The 23,937-nt window shown below is 32.3% G+C and overlaps 1 protein-coding gene across 2 annotated transcripts in view; it reads left to right on the top strand.

The window, feature by feature from the left end:
- LOC134541980 (patj homolog) overlaps nt 1-23,937 on the top strand; it is a 197,638-nt gene that overhangs the window by 4,913 nt on the left and 168,788 nt on the right. The window contains exons 2-4 of one of the 2 annotated variants that reach the window (XM_063385750.1): nt 585-835; nt 2,480-2,710; nt 13,795-13,920. In XM_063385750.1, coding sequence (XP_063241820.1) covers nt 668-835; nt 2,480-2,710; nt 13,795-13,920 — 525 coding nt within the window. In that variant the 5' untranslated portion in view covers nt 585-667. The remainder of the gene's footprint in view (nt 1-584; nt 836-2,479; nt 2,711-13,794; nt 13,921-23,937) is intronic. The other variant, XM_063385752.1, reaches the window with a different exon arrangement.

The raw sequence follows: 23,937 nt of genomic DNA, 5'->3' as shown, positions 1-23,937 counted from the left end.
GACTACACCTGAAAACTTAACCAGCTATCCTCAAATTAGTTAGGTAATTATAACTTTTAGTGGCTTTAAAAGTTTAAATTAAGTAAATTATCACACACATTTAAAAACATGAACTAATGAGAAATATGTGCATAACAATGCATTGCTAAACCTCTGAAACATATAATTGGCCATTATTTACATTGAAATAGAAAACCTAACCATATTCTGAAAATGATCAAAAACATAATGAAATTATTTACGCCAATGTTTTATATGTTGAGATGGTAAGGGCCTGCAATGCTACAAGCAGTTTGCTGTGTTGACTACAGACTATCGTCGCATCTCCACTAAAGCGAGCGATACAATCCCCTAAAAGGTCGTGAGGATGCCTTGTTCTTTCTTGAAAGGTTACATATGTGTTACTGTAAGGATCCTTACAGCTATTCAGAAGGTGAGACACATTTTTCAAGGAACCCTTATGCTAAAGGGCACTGGAAACTGGTACCTATTTGGAAACAGCAATGGTGTCAAATCAGTGAATGTAATGTTGAGTTTTGTAACATTTACGATACCTACAACTGTGATGGATTATTTTTTCCCAGGTACTTGATATCTCTGCTCTTCAGACAGAATTTTATTGCAGGATTTTAGATTTTTTGCTGGTTAGTTTAAAGAATACTTGAACATGCCTTTGAATGCAGACATATCAACTGCCCTACAGTTGTTGGAACACATCCAAACAACTATCGACTGTAGTGATGATGCCAAACTTCAGGCGCAAACCAATGACGACTTGAATTTTCTCATATCAGTGCTTGAAAATCCAATCCTTCGGGGTATTGTCACAGTGCAGGTAAGTCTTGCTGTTTTTATTTCCAAAATATTTTCTTTTATAAAATGCATGAGACAAATCAGGAAATTTATTTTCATCTAGTCAAAAGTGATAGCACTGAATTTATTATCAGCGCTTATTATTTTTCTCAAACTAAAATGTAGTTCTATTAATTTTTTTTTTAAAATTGGAAATAATTTTATGTATGTGTTCACACGTAGATTAAGGTTGAAATTTTTTTTTTGTTTAAACCATAAATTTTTTTTTGTTTCAACCAGCTTTTTGAAGTTATTATTGAACAGCTTTATAATTCAGAGCTGTTCAAGATTTTTAGAACTTAACTTGCCTGTCTCCATATCAGACAACAAGAAGACATAAATTGTTTTCCTGTGTATACTAATTATGTAAACAACAGACAAGTTTGTTTGCTCAGTTCTATTTTATTGCTGCCGAAGTCTGCATGATGCAAAGACCATACTTTGGAGAGAAGATAGAGTGAGGTGATGCAGTAGTAAGATTCTGGACTCGCTATTCAAAGGATCCGAGTTCAGGTTGTCCACTTTCTGGAAAGTCAGTGCAAGTTGGAATTGGTCAGTAAAGTTATTTGAAATCCTGGAAAATCCATGGAAATTCCCCAGCCGTAATCATGTGAGGGTAAAATTTCATGCTCCATTCTGCCTTCACCCAGACTGTGAAGTAAGGTTTTTTTTCAAATAGTGTTTTAGTGCACAGTCATACACACTATTAAATGCCATTTGCAAGGTCCTGTGGGAACAATATTGTATGGTGATTTGCATCAAAACCAAAATAACACAGAAAGGCATGATGTCAATACAACCTATAACACCAAAATGCAATTTAATCCACTATTTAGCACCGAAATGTACCTAGAAACATGAATCAGCAATTTGACAAAACTTAACACATTACGAAAGTTTTTTTCTTTTACTGTGGTAAATTCATTGAATGTAATCATGTGAATGAATATTGTACCAAAAGAGATTTAAAAAAAATTAATGCATATTGTTTGTTCTTGTGACTCTTATCAGTAACATGTTTTTACATTAAAGACGTTGGCACTTTTTTTTTTAAATAGTTCTGTTCTAGACATGTTAATTACTATTTTGTAGAAATAAGTATTAAGAAATATTATAGTTTAATTTTTATTGAATCATATATTATTTTCATGAACAAAAACAATGTAGGTATGTACAAACAAAAACAATAACACTTTTTAAAAAACTAAATTTCCTTAAAAATAAAACCATAAAATGTTGTTCCTACCTATGTGAATGGTGGAGGCTGTATTTTCATTCTTTCTTTTAGTAAATTGCAAAATATGTAAATTATTTTTAGTAAAATAAGGAAATTTGAAATTTTGGTCATGGAATGTCAGGGAAAGGTCAGGGAAATTTTATTGCAGATTTGTGTTGATGGCATTGGGTTCAGATCGATCCTGATTATGGTTTTCCGAAACCACTCCAGGAAAATGCTGGGATGGGTTCTTACAGTAAGTAGGTCATGTCTGATGTCTCCGGCCTGTTTTTTTTTTTTTTTTTTTCATCCTGTCGGCAGGATGTAAAGCCCGGGAAATGTAAATAATTATTAGAGGAGAAGCTTCTGAGTATGATTCTGCAATGTTGTTGTGCCGTGTGTGTGCTGCAGGATTCTCTGAGCGAACTGAACCAGCAGTTGCAGCAGCACCCGTCCATTCTGCCGGTCGACTTTGACATCACAGCTTGTGGCGACCTGGTGCTCAATGTCCCGCCGCCAGTCAACATCTTCGACGCGGGGTTCGAGAGGGATTATCGCCCCAACAGCCATGAGTTCGAAGACCAGAGGGTGCCGGTGGCGAAGCTGTCTCACAGCTCTCCGAGCGACACTTCCTCCCCCCAGGTGAGTGGCAGCCGCACACAGTTTTTTACGTGAGAGGTTCGCCAAGTGCTTTGGGTAGACTTATTCGTGATGTATGTGACTTAGAGATATATTATTTTATATTCCAGATTTCAATAAAATACAACTCACAAGTGTAAAGTTAGATACTTAAAAGGTACTGCATTCTAAGTTCCAGCCAGCCAAGAATGTTTTCAACACAAATTTTTCACATCTTAGTGCTGCTGACCTTCGCTTATTTGACATTCTGTACTATCCAATGCCCCACTGATGTCCCAGAAAAGCAGACTACGATCAAAAATTTCTTTAAAATCACCATAGAACTGAATTTTTTAAATAGAATATTTACTGTAACTTTAAGTGGATCTGTAACTGTAAGTTTATTTAACAGTTAATTTTTTTTGTTTTGTTCTAAAACATGGCTATTACGTTTGAAATGTGAAAATTATAACATTGTTTGACTAATAAGATTTTTCTTAACACCTCCCTATTTTTGATTAACTGACTTTCTGTGGGCTCATATATGTCTTATAAACAAGACACTACTGTAATTTTTATTTTAAATTTTTTTTTAAAGGTTTGATTATTGTCTTAGTTAGGTATACCATTTTGCATTTTCAAAGGTTTTGGAAGATAAATTTGTTAAATGTGATTCTATAAAACCAAATTTTCTATTAGTTTTTAATTGTACAGGTATATTTTCATAATTATTTTTTGAAGAGGAGATCTGAATCACAGGCATGTGTATCAGAGACTTTTTTAAACAGTAATGCTTATCTGTACTTTATTTTTATATTCAAAGGTTAATTAAAACTTTTTTTTTAAATACCAATGTACTGTATTTTTTCTTTGTTATTCCTATTAAAAATTATATTAAAGTTATATAATCCGATCAAATTGCTAATCCAGAAAGGCAGTGGTTAGAAATGTCTGGATAAAAGACTTTTAAATGTAACTACCACACATTCTGTAAGTCATGAGGGAAAAAAAAATATTTTGGAATATATTAAGGACAAATGCAATAATTTTATTCTAGTAGTCTTCAAAGTTACATTAATTTTATTTTTAAAGTAGATATTTGAATCAAATTAATAAATTAAACTTTTACAGTGCTTTTTTGTAGTAAAATAAAGTTTTTTTGGATGGGTGTGCTTGTGTAGTCAATACGACACAAAAATAAAAATTATTCTCAGGGAACGTCACGTAACCAAAACATACCAGGAGTAAAAAATTTCCAATGCTACTGAAGGATAAGGTGTTTGTTAAAATTTTAGTTTGATGACTCTAAATTGTCTAGCAATCTAGCTAGCATGGATAGCTTTTTTTTTTTTTTTTTAACCACAAAGAGCAGTTCACATACTTACAGAACTAATTAAATGTATTTTATGTAGTTGGTTTCCATGTCTGGTATTTCTACACCATCATAATGCCATTTAGTTTTCCAAATTTTCAAGATATTGAAGAAAAAAAAATTAATCGGTAACTTAAGAAAGCAAAGGTAAATGTTTTTTATAGTGCTGCTAATATGTACAGTACTTATTAAAATATACTGCTGGAAACTTTAGTCCCATTGTGACCTTGTTCGTGTTTAGTTTTTAGCTATTCTGTTGCAGTCCAGCCAATCACTTAAGTTTAAAATAAATAATACAATTTTTCTTAAGGTATAAATTCAACTATTGGTGCTATAACCTCAATATTATATCATCAAATATTATTCCTCACTATTTATTGTTATTGAGCAGTACCTAATCAAAAAAAAATAAGGTGTGAAAATGAAGACATAAGTTATAATTGAGAACAATGGTAAACTGCTAACCACTGAAAATAATTAAAGTGATAGATAACATAATTCTCAAGTTTGTTTTATGAAGTGCTGTGGATGTTGGGTCCAGTCACTGGTGCTAGTGACATAGTGGGCCCAGGATGGCAAGAGGAGACATTCTTGCATGTTGAATTTTGCTTGAATGGCTACATTGCCAGTATGAAGGTCCCTATTCCATGAAATGTATTGCTGCCATCTACCATAATAAAAAAATGAAGTTATAATTTTGTAGTGAGTGATAAATGGTGAATAATATGATATTCACAAAGTATTATTTAACTTAACTCTTTCGCTGCGGGATAAATAATTGTCATATATACCCAGATAGTGTTAAAAATATTGAGAAAAAAAAGTATGAAAAATTTCTTTTAGACTTAGATTATTATTATTAAACATAATGTAGTAAAAGTGTAAAAAAATTTAAAATTTTTTACATATGTTTACACAATTTTTTTACAATTTTAATTTTTTCAGGTTTTTTTGTGTGTACCAGTTTAAAATTTAATTAAAATTAAAAACAACTTTAATGAAAAGTATTTTTTACTTAATTTTAACTAAGAAATCCTATATAACTTGCTTACACAGTATATAAAATATTTACACATTACACATTGTTACAAAAAATACACATTGGTCAGTATATCAGAAAGTGTAAAAATTGAGAGAAAAACACTGGATTGAAAATACATAGTTGTTTTACTACCCATTACCCAGATACAAGAAACAAAAAAGAAATTTCTGTAAAATATTTTTTACACATTACATAAAATGTTTACACATTGTTACTGATACATACTTCTACAATCATTTCTGTGTTACCCAGTCAGTGCGAAAATTGTGGAAATAACCTTGCTATGTAAATAATTGTTTTAAACTCAGAAACTGAAAATTGCTGTTGCACACTACACAAAATATTTACACATTTTTACACATACAAGAACAGACATGTCTGTAGTTCTTTTTTGTATGGTATTCCTCAAAGCAGGGTACAGGGCACAGTGGGGGATGTTCAGGACAATTTTTACACATGTTTATGGTTTGCTTATGTTTACACTTGCCCTTTCCTCCTTGCTTACACTGGTAAGGCATAATGGAGCACACAATGTAGTTTGGCTTGTGTTTCTTGTCAATTTGTAGGCCAATGAAATGTCTCTCACTCAGTCTGGTCAGTGGAATAATATCTGCACAAATACGTCCTCCTTTTTATGTGGTGGTCTGCAATATTCTTCCAAAAGACTCTCAATTACACAATTCCTGTACTGTAGTGCATACATTTTCGTATCACGTGACATATTGTACACAATTTTTCCGTTTACTAAGGCAGCTTCAACAATGAAGTGCCATAGCACATGATACCATTTCCTGTTTTTGTGGTAATATGAGTATGATGAAGACAGTTGGTCAAAACGATCAACGCCATTCATTTTTTTTATGATATTCTAAAACCATCTTTGGTTTGGCAACTGTTCTGTACCCATTATCTGTATTTTATGCTTGTACATTCACTACAGTCAAATCATTGTCATGAACAGTAGACAAAAGAGTGACCCTCCCAGTATCCTGCCAAGGGCAATTAATCATTCCCTCCTCTTTATTCAACCAAAATTTTGGTTTTTCACCTTTCTTCAATTTACATATACTGGGCTTACACTCTACTGGCATACCACGCCTGTTCGTTCAAACTGTCCCACAAGCCCGTATGTCATTTTGTCGGAGAAACTGGAACAGGGATGTGCTTGAAAAGAAATTGTCACAATACACTATATATTGTGTGTTTTCAAATCCCAACATAATATTTCTAACTACACGCTCACCCATTCCTAAACTGGTATCAGCATTTACTTGCAGCCCACTTTTGCCTACATACACATCAAATCTCAACAAGAAACCTGTTTCACTGTCGCACAGTGACCAAAGTTTCACTCCCCACTTTGTGGAAGGTTTGGAAGGCATGTACTGCTTGAACCAGAGACACCTTTTGAATCGAAGCATTGATTCGTCAACCGACAAGCTACGACCAGGTTAAAATTCTTCAAGGTACGTGTTTGTCACAATATCAATGATGGGACAAATTTTGAATAGAGGATTATATTCCTCGTGATTTTTTGGTAGCTGTTTATTGTTGTCTGCAAAATGTAAAAATGTTCTAAGATTTTGGTACCTGTCACGAGACATAATGTTGGCATAATTTGGCGTAGAATTCAGCCAAGACGCTTCAGAAAAATACTGCTCAATTGATGTTTTGCGACAGAAGCCCATGCCAATTTCAATGGCTATCATTGCATGTATATCCTCGGGAGTGCATTCTTTCCACTGCATATAACTTGAACGAGGGGATACTTTATCTGCCTCAATATTCTCATAAAATTGAGAAGCATACAAGTTGGTTTGGTCAGATACCCAACTAAATATAGACTTCGGAAAAAATTTGTAGAAACAATCTACTGCTGTATCGTTTGAGGTTAACGTTTTTAGTGATGCATGTAATGGTGATTTTTGACACGAGTCAAGGCAAACATACATATTTTCAGATTCCATGGTTATCCAGTCATTACTACTTGCAGGTTTTGTGTTTTCGGTATCTTCTGAATGCTGTTGTGAAAAGCCGTCACTACCACTCGCGTCACTGTCGTTATCACTTGAATGTTCGAACTCATTATTTGTTATATTAGTATGCTCATTTTCTTCCTTTTCATCTTCAGAAACACAACACTCAAACTCGGAATCTGAATCCGCAATTAAAATATCATATCATTCACTTTGCATCAAACCTCTTTTTCGTCCCGATGCCATTGTTGATTACAAGGAAAATAAACACCATAGATGAATAGGTTACGGTAAATAAATATTGGTTTCCGCTGCAAAAAAAAAAAACCTCACAGCATCGAGATATTGATTCTGAAGATTGCAGCACCAAAGAGAAAACAATAACTTCACAAAAACATGCCGCAAAAAAGAGAAATCACCTTATTCGACAAAAGTCGCATGTCGCAAGTTAGCAATATTTTATATATTCGACTTTAGTCGAATGTCGCAGTTGAAGAGTTAAGGGGCTGATCTAGTAGGGGTGTATGTGTGTTGGTGAGGTGGGATGTTTAGCGTGATGATCACTGATGTTTCTAGCGTGGTATCGCCTCAAAGCGCAAGGCTCTGAACTAGCGCTCAGTCTTCTTGTTGTCCATAGGACAAATGTGAAATTTGAGCGGTGGTCGTAACATTATATGGCAAAGAAATTAAGATTTGGTGTAATGCAAGTCTTCACGATTCTGTACCGTTTGTTTTATGCCTAAAAATTTCTCTGAAAACACACCTTTTTGCCCTTTTAACATTTCTAAAAACACTGTTTTAAAACTTAATTCAAAATAAATAGTACTTTTCTGCTCTCAGTGAATTCTTAAATGTTTTTCATAATTAGATCCCACTTTGATATCTTGAATAGTGTTGAAATCATGTTGTTTTTCCTGAATCTCTGCACACCGTATGTGTGCCCGGGCAGACGGGGCCCTTACGAGTGTTACATTGTGCACTAAAAAATTATTAATATTTGTTGTTCAGTGGTGTAAATACTTAATGTGCACATTGGAGCTGTTTCTATCTAGACTCTTCTTCTACTTCAAATAAGGACCAATCCTATTTGTTTACATTAACTATTGATGTACTATTTTTTAATGAGATAACTTATGCTCAAATTTAGTTTTTTTCTTGTATGTATATATATAATGTTATTTGATTGAATACAATTTAGTAATAATTATAAATAATATACAAGTTAATAAAAAATGGAGACACAATTCATAAATGTAAGGAAATATAAGTAAATAAATAAATTGATAGCCACTTTTGATATATCTGTAAGGCATCAGTGTACTTAACCCAAAATACCATTGCCCATTATTTGTAAAATATAGCCATTAAAAGAAGAGTGATGAGTATAATATAATAATGAGGAAATCATCTGCTGTATCACTGTTGTGATCTCTAATAAAATGTATGAGGGGCTGTAGTGGTTACTTTTCACCAAAGTGATCTGGGTTTGGTTCCTGGTGGGGTCAAACCTGGATTTTTCGCATGTGTTGCAACATGGCCAGTGGATTTTCTCGGGGTACTTCCTTCATCCGTCCTCATCCACCCTCACTGTTTTTTCCAATTCATTCTTCTAATGCTCCATCTTTATCTCAAATATCCGGGATTGTAATATGTTAAGTCTGAAAATCATTCTTTCAGTATAATTTGTGAAAATTAAACACAAATAAAAGAAATAATAATATTACAAAAATAATTCAAAATCATCTATTCTATCACTTTTCACTTGCAGATTTGCGAATGCATCATCCAGTTTCATTTTTAGTACTATGACCCTTTTAGTCGAGATTATTGCTGGAGGATGTATGTATTAGCAATGGAAAAAGGAGGATAAGATTTTTCCTGTAAATACAAAGCTAATAATGTATGAGACTAATAATCCCATCACTTTTGCCTACAAAAGTCACTGAATCTACAGCACTTTATAGTTTAAGTATGCTCGATTAAAAATAAAAATCTTTACTCCTCTTTTGAGCCTAGCACCTGAAGCGTCTGCTCCATATAGTCAAACACCTTTGCTGTTATTCTAACGTTGCAAATAAAATAAAGACAATTAAGGGGGAGGGATAGAACCTGAAAGGCACCATCTTGATGTCAACAGTTTTTTAGTTCTAACAGTTATTTGTAGTTTGTTATTGAAAATTTGTTTTTGTTAACATATAATAACATATACACTTTAATGGAAGCCTGAAGTGGACAGTGGTTGGCTGCAGAAAATAGTTTCCCCTGTGAAATAAAAACTTGATTAATTTCAAACAATGATTACAACTCTAAAAATATTAATAAACAATATGCTTCCTGCCTAAATGAAGACAAATTTTCAATAGTGAACTATACAAAACTTTTATGATGTAGAAAGATAGTGCCTTAATAGCTTAACATCGGAGAACTGAAAAATAAACCTGGCATTTATAATGTGCTATTGGAACCTTGTCTGACATTGCAGTTTATGATGCTAGAAAATGTAATTCCAAGATAAATCTGACAGTTATTTAAGGAAAGAGAAGAAAAGCCTTAAAATTTGACTATGTTATTGGTCAAAATGAAGAAATGTCACCCACTAAAATATTTTAGTGCTATAAAATAGAACAAAAGAAGCATATAGAAGAAGTTCATACTTTAGTTAGGTACCTAAGAAGTTTGATAATGTGTTTAGTTACAAGAAAATAGTTTCTTTGTGACGTATCTCTAATGGTAAGCTATGTCCCAAACAGTTTTTCAGAAAATCCAACCACCTACCTTGAAATATTTTAGTACTACAAACATCAAACATGTTTGTTATATTAGGTAACTCTTGCATGTGATCCATACTTTATAAGTTTAGATATTATTAGAAATAGTTGTAATTTCTGATTAATGAAGTTTATGTTATTTAAGCATAATACATTTTGGGAATTATGTTCTTATAAAACTGTTTTAGGTGCATGTTGTGTGGCATTTAATTAAAATCCTCCATGACTGACTGTCTTGTTTTGAAGCAGCTTTGTTGAAGTCTTTTTTACATTACATTACACCAATCTCTCACTTAGACGTCTTCCATACGCAAATTCATTTAGCGCGATGTTAATTTTACTGCCCCAGTCTTGTATAGCACATCTGTAAATTTCAATTAGCACGAAATCGCCACAGGCAAAGAAAAAATCAGGAACAGTCAGTAAACAACAGATGTATCGTAGCATACAGTTAACCATATGAGGGAGGAAGAGATGCGCGCGCAGGTCTGACTACGTTATTGGCTGTGTTACAAACATCAGTTGGAACAACTAAGTTTAAAAGACTACATGTTTTTAAGTCCGCGCGTATGTCGCCGGGCCTTACCGTTGTCGCCCAGCCACAGACCAAGCGTGATGAACTTCAGTCTAGCCAGTGGCAGGGAACTCGCACGCACAAACACAATGCCATGTGTGCCAATTCTCGGTAACTGTATGTGCGCAAGCACCTGCAGTTGTAATCATATTGGAATCATGGATTCCAAGTGAGAGCATAATGCATCGTGTTCAAGTATTTGAGACAAAACGAGACGTATGTCATGAAGGCCACACTTATGTTGGTCGCACTAAAGTTTTTAGTAAGTTAACTGTGCCTACAATCTTACGAAATAAGGTCTCTATCAAATGTTTGTATAAGTCTGATGCTGTTGGTACTACTTGCGGAAATATATTTGAAAATAGGTACCAGAACAGAAATGAACAAATGATTCACTTGGAAAAGGTTGTTAAATGAATGGTGCAATGAAAAATAAAATCACTGGTATGACAGGATTGGTGTGAACCAAGCGGTGATACGTGAATAAGCACTTTAATTTTTGAAATATTAAAATGTAAATATCTGGACAGTAATACCGGTTTCACTGACAGTAAATGATGGTTTGGAAAGTTCGTAGAAAGGTGTGCGATATTAGTTGAAGGTCATGCCTGGGTGGGCAAGCCAATCAGCCAATAATAAATACATAACCAACATCTCCCATTACGCGTTGTTGTATTTGTCATACAAAATATTTGATGGTAGCCTTATAAAGATAAATTATGAGACATATTTAATGTTTAGTGTTATTATACGCATTTATATTATGTAAAGAATATTTCCCTACATATTTTGGAACCCATTATGGAAACTAATGTTTCAGAATACGCAATTTCGAATAACATGAAAATTTTTAGGAACGTATTAGTTGTGCTAAGTGAGGGATTGGTGTATATAATGTTTTATTGCACCTGCACTGAATGTTTTTCTGTATAAAAAAGTTTGTTTTACTGTACTATTGGCTTAAATAATTAAATAGCATCTAGTATTTTGTAATTATTATCATGAAAACATTTTGGGGTCAGTTTAAATTACAGGTACTAGGTTTTGCTCTCATTGCCAACAGAAGGTGTAACCATAGATACAACTGTACATCCTGTGTTTTAGAAGGCTTAATACAGTGTAGCTTTTTTATGCCGTGGTCCTTTGTTCTTTTGGTACATATGTATGAAAAATATGTTTTATTTTAACTTGAAAATACCTACACAGTATTTTTTTTATTTTGTGCATTTGTCTTACATTTGTCATATGTACTTTGTACATGTGATTTACTAAACGGACAAATAGTCAAAAGCCTTGAACAAAGAAACATTTTTGCTAAATTTGTAGATTAATTAAGTTCTATAAATGTGCCTTGTTTTGTAAAAACCAATTAAAAGAAATATATGAAAGTTGGAGAGATTGAAATAAAATGTAAAAGTAATATATTATGAAGGTCCAAGTCAAATTTTAAGGGAAATATTAATTCAACTTAATGGATTTTGTTAGTTTTATTCCTAGTTTTCTGATTGTAGTAATAAATTCTTGGGTTGATGATCTATTCCGTTTGTTTAGAGTAATTAAACAAAATGTAACGTACAATATAATAAAATGCAATACAATATATATTTCATCAGGTACATAGAAACTAATATCTATAAATATTTAAGTAAAAAAAAATGCTCTAAAATAAAGTACTGTAAAAAATAAATACATGTAGAATAACTAAACTACAAATCCACAAACTAAAATAAGCAATGTGTATAATATGTTTTTAGAATGCAATAATAATTATATTTATTTGGATGCCTACAACCTTATACAATCTTTGATACAGCATTTGATAATCTGGCACCAATCGAGCCACTTGTGTTGAAATTTTCCAGCTGTATTCTGTTTGTTGACCGGACAGCCAGTTTGTGTCACTGCGCTACAGACATTGCTAGTTCGCTCAGAGTTTATTGTCACTGTTGGTTTTTTTCATTTCAGCTCCTTAATTTGGTACTGATGATTCCACATTTTACGGGTACATTTGCGTAATGACTTTTTGGAGAAAAATACCTAATCATCTATATAAATATTTTTTATAACAGAGCTTATTAAAACTTGTTTGAATACCATTGTACTTTACACAAATTTTTCTTTGGTATTCTCATTAAAACTACAATGACGTTCAATAATAATGCGGCACAATTGCTCGTTCGGTGTGGTCATGGTCCCAAATGCTTTGGATTAAAACCTTTCGCTGTATTTATTTAAACACTCCAAAGCAAACAAAATATTTGCACTGCAAATTTTATATAATGTAACATATCTGAAATCATCAGTTGTGATGCTTGTCAGTCTTACTACTGACACCTCACATTCATGGTTGTCCTCTGTTTGAAGATGACTATTTGAAGGTGTCTTAAATTTGAGGTGGTCTTACATTTGGGGTCGGCTCATATTAAAACTCATTTTAAACTATTTCATATGAACTTAGCCAATTTTTATTTAGCATTTGAATATTCATTTAAGTAAAATTTTTGTTTCATAAAGACTTTCATTAACAGAATCTCTCTTGAAATGAAAACTGGATGTTCTAATTTTCAAGATATGTAAATGATACAGAATATTCACAATGCTAGAAACCCATAACATTGAATGTATTTTTTTTTTACTTTATTAAAAAAAAAAGAAATTTATTCATGTTGGTAACATAAAAAAAAATTATTTAATTTTGGGAGAGACCTTTTAAATCTGTATACTAACAACTTGAAATAGTGGCTTTATTTCTTAAAGCCTGGTTCCCCCCCCCCCCCCTTCCTCCTTTTTCCCATCTTGCTGGCATAATGGTCAGGGTAATGAGATGTTGTACCTAAACTAAACAGGCAGGATAAATAAAGGTTGCACCTAATTTTACATACATGATTGCATGTCAAACTTGCACTATGCTTTCTTTGATTTATGGTATGAAGGACAATGGCTTTTAAAGCTCACGTCATGGGTGTACAGTTTATTTATAATATTAAATGTTTTGGGTTAAAGATTATATCAGATTTCAGAATATATTCATTATGACAAGCATATTATAGATGCATGTAAGTTAAGGAATACTGTAGTCTTTAAATTTCATCACAAGCACTGCTGCATCATGCTGCCTTAGAGACTGAGTAAAACATAATAGTTGGCTGATCACACTTTTGATACCTCAACACACTGCTTTCCAAGGAAATAACTAATATGTGCTGGTTGTGTTGTTTGAAGAGGCTTGTCATTTTGTGTTCTGTAAAGTTATGAAAGCTTAATGTGTAAGTAATAGTTGAAACAGTACACAAACTGGAATGAGAACGTAGATTGTAGGAACGGTGAACGGCTTGTGGTTTTGTGATTGGCATGGATGTTGGTTGCATTTTGCTAGATCACTAGTCCAAGCTTGGCCCCTGAGGACGTGGTTCTGCCCCCAATTACCACCCCAACTTATGCCCTAGAGTTCCAGAAAGCCATTGAGGCCTCTTCCCAGGGCCGGGAAGTTCTAACTGTGCAGGTACAGTCACTTCACACAAATGTTTCTCTTTTCGTTTCATTTGTTCATCCAGTAGTAGAATAGCTGCAGAGTACAGGAAAACCTCAATTTGTCATTTCTCTACATTCTTAAAATTTTTCTTATGTTTTTGTTCATTTTGCAAAATAATTGATTTTGTTTCCTTTTATATCTATAAAAAATATTTGTAATTGTTTTAAATGATACATTGAGGTTTCAATGTACAAACTATCATTTTGTAGTGACAGTACCATTATGTGTTGACCTCTGTTTTTAATGTTTAAGTTAAATTTTAATGACGTTTGTTTGGATTTTCTGCATTTGTGTGTCTTGGCAGTGTATACAGTAATGATTGTACTGCTTAACCTATGGAAGGGAAAACCTTTATGCATTTTTAGAGATTGATTTTAAATTGAATGTAGTCATGAAATAGAACAGTCAAAATTTGATTCTTTTGAAAATTTTGAAAATAGAGAAATGTGTTTGTAGGCACATATAATTGATTTTAAACAAAATAGGTTTTAAAATAGTAGGTCATTATATTTAATTTTATATTAGACAACTTTTTCTAGAGATAGATCATTCATCAGTATACTGTTTTTTTAAATTTTTTTTTGTAACAGTTCGTTGTAGAGATTAAGTATAAAAGTTGTACTAGGTGGCCACTGCGATTTAAATAAAGTTTTCGTGTTAACAATAATGGTATAGGTTTTAGGTCTTACACATTCAAAGTTTAGATTATGTTTTTTTATTTTCTTTTTAAACTTGTATTTATGTAGCTGTATGGCAAGGATACATAATTTTTTTTATGGTTGTTAGGCTAAAGTTTTCCTTTTAGTGTTATTTTGTAGTAGTATTAATTTTTCAGTAAATTTTTTAAAAATATTTTACAAATAATAATTTTTTAGTGTATTTTAATATACTTATGTAATGTTCTAAAATATTAAATAATCAGAGTGAGTTATGATAGCAAATATTACTACTTGTAATCAAGCTAGGTTGTGAAGCAGCTAATAAATACTTCTCTTAAATATTTTAAGTCTTTCAGTTGTTAATTTCTTGTTTGGAAATCAGTGCAGCTAGAGAGCTATTTGACTGATCTTGAATTATTAGTCGGAATACAGTACTCAACCATTTAGGTAAGCTATGTCGGTTACGTGGCAATAGTTTTTATGGTTTTTCAGAGACTGAGTCTCTTTTGCAGCAGTATCACAAGCAACAATTTTGAGTGAGGGTCATTAGTCAAAATGATTTAATCAGGGCTTTTGAGCCTCTTGTTATCAAACACTACTGTAAATTTGTAAAATGTGCATCCAAGTCACCAATGAGGTGGTTCAGTAGTAAAACACTGGATTCTATTTCCCAACAACTTGGGTTCAAATCCTGGTTAATCCAATACTAGTTTCAAGTTTTTATTGGTTCACCGAAATCTTTCAAGACAAATGTTTGGATGGTTTCACACCAAAAGACATTGGCGATTCCTTCACAAATTCCGTAAATTGTGTTAGTATATCTTTGTATCTGATGATTATACTGTCTATTACGATGCAAAGTCATTCAAATAGATGTATACAACTTAGTGACAATTCGTATTTTCTGTGTTGTCAAACATTCTTTTGTTAATTCCTATAGTGACTAGGCCAATCTGTTGGTGGTGTAACGTTTATGCTGTGTTAATTAATACAGCCTATACGTACCATAAATGTTTAAGTCACCATAAATAGTGATGTCACTTTTAAAAAAAATTATTTTCATACTTTAAATGGTTAGGCCCGGCAATGAAGAATTACTATCTTCAAAGGGCTACTCCAACATTATTCACTATAGCTGTTAGGCAGTCAGTGCTTACTACAATACCATCAGATATTCAATTTAGGAATAGTTTTCTTTGTTAAGAGCTGATAAGACATCTGCTTGATGAGAAGTCTCCATAATAGCTAGGACTAGAAATCTTTTTCTGAAATGGAATCATGGAATTAGACATACATAATTGGTATGCTGCCGTTACTTGAGTAATATAAATATGTTTATCTTACAACTGTTTTAAGGGTAGCTATTTATAATTATTCCTTCTTGTATCAGTGTGTTATTTTTGTTAAAGGGGTTTTGTGTTCAATATTTTGATTCATCCTGTACTTTCACTTATCGTACACAAATTTAGAACCTTGATCCTTTATGCCTGTATGTTTCATTCTTACTCAGTCCGTGGGGTCTGATAGACTTGCAGAAATATTTTCACTGCCAACAGGATTTTTTCAGTTTTGAAATTTTTTTAAAAATATATTTTAATTACATTAAGAACTGTGGATCAAAAGGTTGCAAGCATTTAGATTGAAACATAATATTATTTGGAAACTAAACTAATACATATTTTATTTTTTACAGTGAAATAATTTTTTGAATAAAGTGTAAATAAATGTGTATAATTTTTGTTGGAATAATACTTTTCGTCGTCATTTCAATATTTATGGTTATCACGTGAAAAAAAGTTAGTTATTGATAATATTTCTTGTAATTAAGTCACACAATTGCTCATTCCATTCTAAAGCACATACCAATAGAAATCTTAAGCTTTTCATAATATTACACCCAATTTCTTCCAACAAAAAATTTGGAAGAAAATAGGAAGTATGAATAGATGACAGTTGAAGGACATGGTAAGATAAATTAGTTAAATATTTAGTTGGTAATTATAAGGAAACTAGATACATAGGATGATGTGGCTCTTTGGCACAAGAAAGTTAATTTGTGGTAAAAAGAAAAAAGAAAAAGTTGTTCATACTGCAGGTGTCTTAATACTGTGCCTGTCTTTTTTTTTTGCCTGACAGAAATACCAGTTTGGTAAATGGGAGGTGTAAGCCTCTTCCATCTGGGAGGAGCAATGGTAATGAAGGTTTTTGTAAACTAGTTTAGGGAAAATAAAATCTTGCATTAATCTCAGTAGTTGGATGTTGCTGGATGTGGCAGTTTTAACCTGTCCAGGCTGTTGAAAGTTGTTGCAAGGTGGTGTAGGATGCTGCTGAGATTCCCGAGTAGTACTCACAAGGCTTGTTAAACAGAAATCAGCAGGAAATGTGTCCTAGCAGTCGCTGGCTAACCAGTGTGCCGTAACACACTTTCCAGTACGTGCATCTTGCTCGACTTTGTGCATTTTAGAGTAAAATAATTATAACTTTACACATCTCGGACAGGGTTGTCACAGGTATGGAAAACTGGGAAAATGGTCAGGGAATACCTGGAAATGTCAGGGAAATCACCAAATATTTCTGGAAATTTTTCTTGTGATAACAAAATTGAACGGAAAATACAGCTTCTGCTGACAGTTGGCATTCTCAGTCGTTTGCCCTTTGTCTGATCTTAGTGTCTATAATTGATAGTTTCATAGATATTTCTTAATTTATTTTCACGTATCGTAACACAATATAATTGTTTAATTCTTCCAAATCCTCCATTTCTCATAATCTCTTTCAGCACTGTGCTCACTGCATAGGTTCGTAAATATCATCATTGTAGTGTTTTTTATGTATAAAAAGAATGATTAATTAACCCATGGCAGATCTTCACGAGACGTGCTTTTTCTGACAGCCAACGAAATAAAATTAGGTTGAGATTGTGGTTGGGAGTTAATGATATTTGCACAGTTTTATATCTTGCGGGTCAAGCCGGAATGAAAACAGTCCCTTCACTTCCGTTCATCCGTCATCTGTCCGTCCGTCATCCGTCCGTCAATCACATGACCCTCAGCCAATCATATTGCCTGAAAAATTCCATCCGTCGGTCCGTCAAAAGCTTGGTAACTTCATAATTTTGACGGACTAATAAAATTATAACCTCCAAATGTGTTCAAGGGTTTTGCTTGTCAAATTTTAATATATTAGAATTTTTTGAAGTTAGTTAAATTCGTTAGATACTCATATCATTTTTTATATTATGTTTGTACACTTTTTAAAGGTCTGTTTTTTGAAAAGAAAAATCATCTGTTTCACAGAAGTGTAATTAATTATGCATGGTAACTCTGAAAATGTTGAAATAAAAATTAGAGTTAGTAATATTATATTTGATGAGTTATAAGTGCATAGATTTCATGATTCTCAAACTAATCTAATTTTACAAAATAATTTTTTTTTTCCATAATTTAAGTTTTCTCAACAGTTGGAAAAATATTATGATGAATGAATGGAGTGTTGTAAATCGCTCAGCGGCTGACAGGCAAATGGATGACGGACAGGTGACAGGTGGCTGTGACGGGCTATTGTAATTCTGGTTTCACACATGCTGGTGGCTGGCTGTGATGAGAGATAATCCTCTGTTATTGACAGCTACGACACTGCATTCTGTGAGAATTCTGTGGAACTAACTTGAAGAGATTTTACACTGCCCTTTAAAATTCTTGCGAGCTCCTAACTAGCGCTTACTCTCTACCTACTGTGAAGCATGAAGGTCAGTAGGTTTCATGCTCTAACATTAAGTGAAAGAGGTTTATATGTTAAAAGAACTACATACTTTGGCCACTTTTAAAGTTTTACAGATATATATTCATACATTGGTAGATTGTATAAATGCACGTTCAAATTTAGCAAAAGTCTTAGTTAAATGTTAGTTTATGTTGGGATGGTTAAATAATTCTTTAAAAATATAATGTTGGCTATAGGCTTTTAACTTATTTGTACATAATGTAAAATTCTAAATATATATAAAAATTAGTATTTTAAATGTAAATTAATGAATAGAGGCACTGTGAAATTAAACTGAAATGACTTTAATTTAGTTTTGGGTTATGAGAAAGATGTGTTGCAATGTAATAATGACCCTTATATTTTTATCTGGAAAAGAAAACTCTAATTGTGTAAAGTTAAAAGGATAAAATTTGAATGTAGTGCTCTAATTATATATATGTAAATGAAAGAGGTTGATTTCTGTCAAACAAGCTTTCTTGTACTTAAAATTGATTACAAATTTTTGAAACATTGCCTCCAGTATTTTTTGCTTGCATGAGGAAAATAAATTCCTTTTAACTACAAAATATTTACTTCTTTGCAGTATTATCTAAGGCTTTTAAAACATATAGCCTCTGTTTTGTAACATTTGTGTTATTTAACTGTATATTATTTTGGAAAGTGCCATTGTTAAACTTTAAAAGGTATTTGTAACAGTTGCCACAAATTTGCTTTCTTGTCTCTTGAAATTATTTTTATATGCTGTATTTTAGATGCTTTAATGTGTTGTATGCTTTTGGCTGAGACTCATAAGATTTTGCAGTTATTTTATATCAATATATACTAATACAGCATGAGAATTATTTTGTCACCAATACTAGTACCTGTTTCTTCACGGCATATAGTCGTGAGTTTTTGATTAATTTCTGCATGGTTTGTGTGAAAGTGATACACTTTGCTTGGTTTTAAAACAATGGTTTTATTTTTTCTTGCACATAATTGCTTGTAATAAAATTAAAATAATGTTTTGATATTGAAAATAGTGCTATGTGAAAAGTTTTGGCTCGTATATGCTTTTTTTGGAAGATTTTATTTTAAATTTAAAAATTTGATTAAAATGTAAAGTATTATGTGAGATATTTTGCATAGTAACTTCTCAAATTATTCAGTTAACTAAATCATTACATGGTTTATTAATAGTTTTGAACTGATTGCAAAAAATACTTTCATTTAATATATTCTTTGCTGGTTATTTTATGTGCTGCTTACTGTGCATTTTTTATAATGAGTTATTTGATTGATTTTGCAGAGATTGTTTTAACTTATTTGTACATAATGTAAAATTCTAAATATATATAAAAATTAGTATTTTAAATGTTCTTCTATTAAGACTTACGATTATGTGTAATTAGTACTAACATATTTCTAGATATTCAATAATATTGCAGTATAGATGTTAAGATTTTAAAGCAGTTTTATAAGAAAGAAAGCTAGAAAATATTTTTATGACAATTTATTACTGTGAATAATAGGGGTGGGCGAAGCTTCGTAAGTTCGAATTCGAGTCGAACATTTGTTATATGAGAATTCGTACTCGAAAAAATGAAATTATTCGAAGTTCGAAAAATAGAAAAAAACATTTCAAGTTTTTAAGCTAATCTTTTACTATACATACATTACCTAAAAGTTAAAGAATGCCTACGATCAATAACATCAACTGGGAGTTAACTTAGCATAATGAGAAGACACACATGCTTAGCCTAAGCCTATATGCCTGATCATTTAAACTAACCTCAATCATAATACAAATATGTTCGTTATACTTTGTTCAACTTACATTGGCGTAGAGTAAAATAATTGTCAGTATCGTATTTTGCTGAGAAAATGGTAAATAGCAACTCCGAATCAATTATTTTCATGTTTAGAAACGTGCCAGATTTATTCCCGACTTCGGTATTAGTCTTAATTTCCCCCCACAACAGCTCTTTTTCCATGCATAAATAACGTCAATAATGATTTAACGTGATACAATATTACCAACGGACTTATAAAACAGCAGTAACGGTACTGAATCCAATGAAATAAGATTATTGAATTAAATTCATTTGTAAATAAACGGGGAAAATATTCCATGGATGGAACAGTAGAAAAAATGAGTTACGTGAATAATCGTAAACAAAGATGGCGACCATATAACCACTCCGTTTTTCACCCACACACTTTCTTTTGTGCAAAGAGTAAAGATATTTGTTTTTACGTTGGACGGATTGTAATAAACAATTAGCAGTTTGTCTCTAAACGGCTGTGCGCGTAAACTGAAGGCCAAAAGTTTAAAAAAAGAAAAAAAAAGTTTATATTTACCTTCAATCGTTCTTATTCAATATAATTATTATTATACGATAATAACGTAGAAAGTTCAGACGGCCGTATATAATATTACCATACAGTATTTAGTTGTATACAAATAGTAAAAGTTATGTGGCTAAGTTTTTGGCAATGGTTCAAAAGGCCTAAGTTAATGGAGAATGTTGCGTTGATGGTTAAGTTAGGTTATGTATTAGCAAACGTGTGTGAAAGATTTTTAGCAGTTTACATTATTTGTAGTTGATATTCAAATAATGGAAGAAAGTACTTCTGGTTTAAATCAGGGGCCGCCTGCCAAAAAACCAATAAGTCCTATTTGGTTGTTTTTTTTTTTACCAAGAGTGCCAATGGGAAAGAAGCAACTTGCAAAGCATGTCAAAAAACATATAAAATTCCAACAGGTACTACTACAAATCTACAAAATTATCTGAAACAGCACCCTGTACAATTAAAACAACTAAAAAGTCATGAAAAATCTGTTACAGAGATAAAAAAAGAAAATCAGTTGTCCCTGAAATGTGCTTTCCAGAAGCATTTGCCTAAACATAGCTAGTTTACTGTTGTTTGGTGTTTGCATTTAATAAATTCTTTGATTTGGCCTAGTATTCGATATTCGATTCGAATTCGGGAATATTTATAAAAATTTGCTTCGAATTCGCTTCGAAACGAAAATATCTATATTCGCCCACCCCTAGTGAATAATTAATCTTTAAACAGCTTGCTATGGCAGTCAAAACCAATCAAAAGTATTAGTGAAACATTTTCTTAGTTTTACTATTTTCATGTCCAGTGAACTATTTTTTAATTTGGTAACCAGACAATAAATTCTTGGGCCCGCCATAAAAAATAGTATGTTGTTATTTCCATTGTGTTGTATCAACAATAAAACATCTCTATAGTTAACCTTTTAGTAACCAAAATGTCCTTATAACTAACTATTATCAAAGTCTGGCTAAAACTGTACCAAACACAAGGTATAAATTAACACTTTTTCATAGCAAAGATACTGGATTTTCAATTCATATTATTTTTATTTAAAAATAGGTTTTATTTAACGCCTAATAAATTATTTTCATAACATAAAAAATAATAATTTTTAATGAAACATTATGAATTAAGAACATTCATCTTTATATATTCACAAAATACAAATTAACATTAGTAGTAAACACTGTAAAACTGTGCCACGTGGCAATATTTACCTGAAAAATACATAAGTAATCATCTCATTCTTTAAGGAAAACAATTTTTCACAGCCTATTTTTTGCTAATTGAGTGATATATTTTCATGGCAATTTGAAGGTAAATAGAATCATGTGTAATATAAATGAAATAGTTTTGAATATATATTCTTTCATAAACCAATTGCTATAACAAATAGGCTGCATTTTTGTGAAAAAACATTTAAAATTTTAAGTGTTGTGTCCAGAATAGTTTAAAATCCTATGTCCTATGTTTACTAACCTCTTTATAAAGAGCTCTTGCGTAGCAAACATACAAATGTTCAGTCCCTCCAGTTTTGTTTTATGGAGATTTTATTACTTTTTTCTGCAGAGCGTTGTTGAGCATAAGCATCTTTACATTGTGGTTTAAAGCAGCAGTTAAAAACTTAAAGAGAATATGCGGAGTTGAGTGTTGATAAAGCTGTGCAGTACCTATCTAGCTTATCACACATTGTTATGAAATAGTCATCAAGTTTTTATTTGTAAATGACTTGAAAATCTTTAGAAAGATTTTTTCCATACACAATTGTTTCCTATTCCAAGAAGAAATTTTTGAAATTAATAAACAAATCTTGAGAAACTTTGAAGGGTACTTGTTGCAGATCAGCAAATAACCTCCAACCCACGCATGGATAAACTATAAAAAATACCCTCACAAAATATGTACCTTAAGACATTGACAAAGTCCTAAGCTGGATTAGGAATGGCTACTAGAGGTGTGTTATTGTAGGTACAAGCAAAGTTAAATTTTATCTTTACGTCTCCTTTAATTACTATCCTTTCAACTGTAAATAGGTACATTATAAATAGATACAAATAGTTTGTTTCACTAAATACATAGTTGAATAATTCGCATATAATACTGATAATACTGTAACTGTAACATTCAATACTTGTAAAAAAATTATAAGCAAAACATGAAACTATTATATTTTATATTATCAGGTCCCGCAATCGGACTCTCACAAAGCAAAGCTAGCCAGCTGTGAATGACAAAAAGAGAAAGAGTCAAATAGATACAGCGCATCATGCCTTAAACGGCTTAAACTATTAACGTAGACCAGACAACAATACAGAACTGGTAAAGCGAGATACAGTTACAACCAAAAAAAGAGAAAAGAATTGAAAAATTATTTTACCACAAAACCGTACGTACCACGAGACTACTTGACATGGTTACCCTACTGCAGAATTCCAAACGTAATTTCCAAGTGGCAAGCCGAAACAAATAATTTAGAACAAATTTCAAAAAGCTACATAACGATCACATGACGTCAAGAACAGGACCACAACCTGTTGGTGCCCAAGCACACAAACCCAAGATACGCGAAGAAGCTTACTTACCATGTCGAGAGCTCGCCAGCACCGTACCCCTAACTGACTTAAAGAGTTACAAAAGGAACTACAGTAGAGCACCCCTCAACCGTAATTCCAACAAACGAAACTCCCAATATCCGAACTAATTTTCCAAAAAAATATTCAAACATTACAAAACATCTCCAAAACATTTCCACACTGGAACGAGGCGTTTTTGCTTTTGCCTGACTGTACATGTCTTGTAGGCGCGCGCGCGCACGTCTGTCAGAGAGCTAATTATAGCCAGTCTTTCCCGCGCATTGCTTAAATACACCGCTGGTTTTCGCGTCGGACGTGAATTACTATATATATATTTATGCTATAAGTAGTTTTATTGTTTCACTATGTCAAGTAAACGGAAAATTCCGGCCGGCCCGAGAGTATGTACACCGACTCCCACTACACACGCTGACACGTGATAGCGAGTAACATTTATTTCTCAACGTGTGTTGCTTTCAGTTTGTAGACAATTTTAGTGTACAAATATGTATTATGTACATATTTATACGTTAATATATGGTTAAACAGTTTACATTTACCTGTATTTCTCTATCTCTGTGTTTTTAAACGAGATGCTTGAAGTGTTATTCTTGTGTATGTGAAAGGTAAACAGTGCGTGGCAGTGACTATACATTCTCCAG

Source organism: Bacillus rossius (genome assembly GCF_032445375.1).
Source record: "Bacillus rossius redtenbacheri isolate Brsri chromosome 4 unlocalized genomic scaffold, Brsri_v3 Brsri_v3_scf4_2, whole genome shotgun sequence".
NCBI classification, from domain to species: Eukaryota; Metazoa; Arthropoda; class Insecta; order Phasmatodea; family Bacillidae; genus Bacillus; species Bacillus rossius.
The sequence above is the reverse complement of the archived record's forward strand: the minus strand, read 5'-3'. Positions and strand labels throughout refer to the sequence as shown.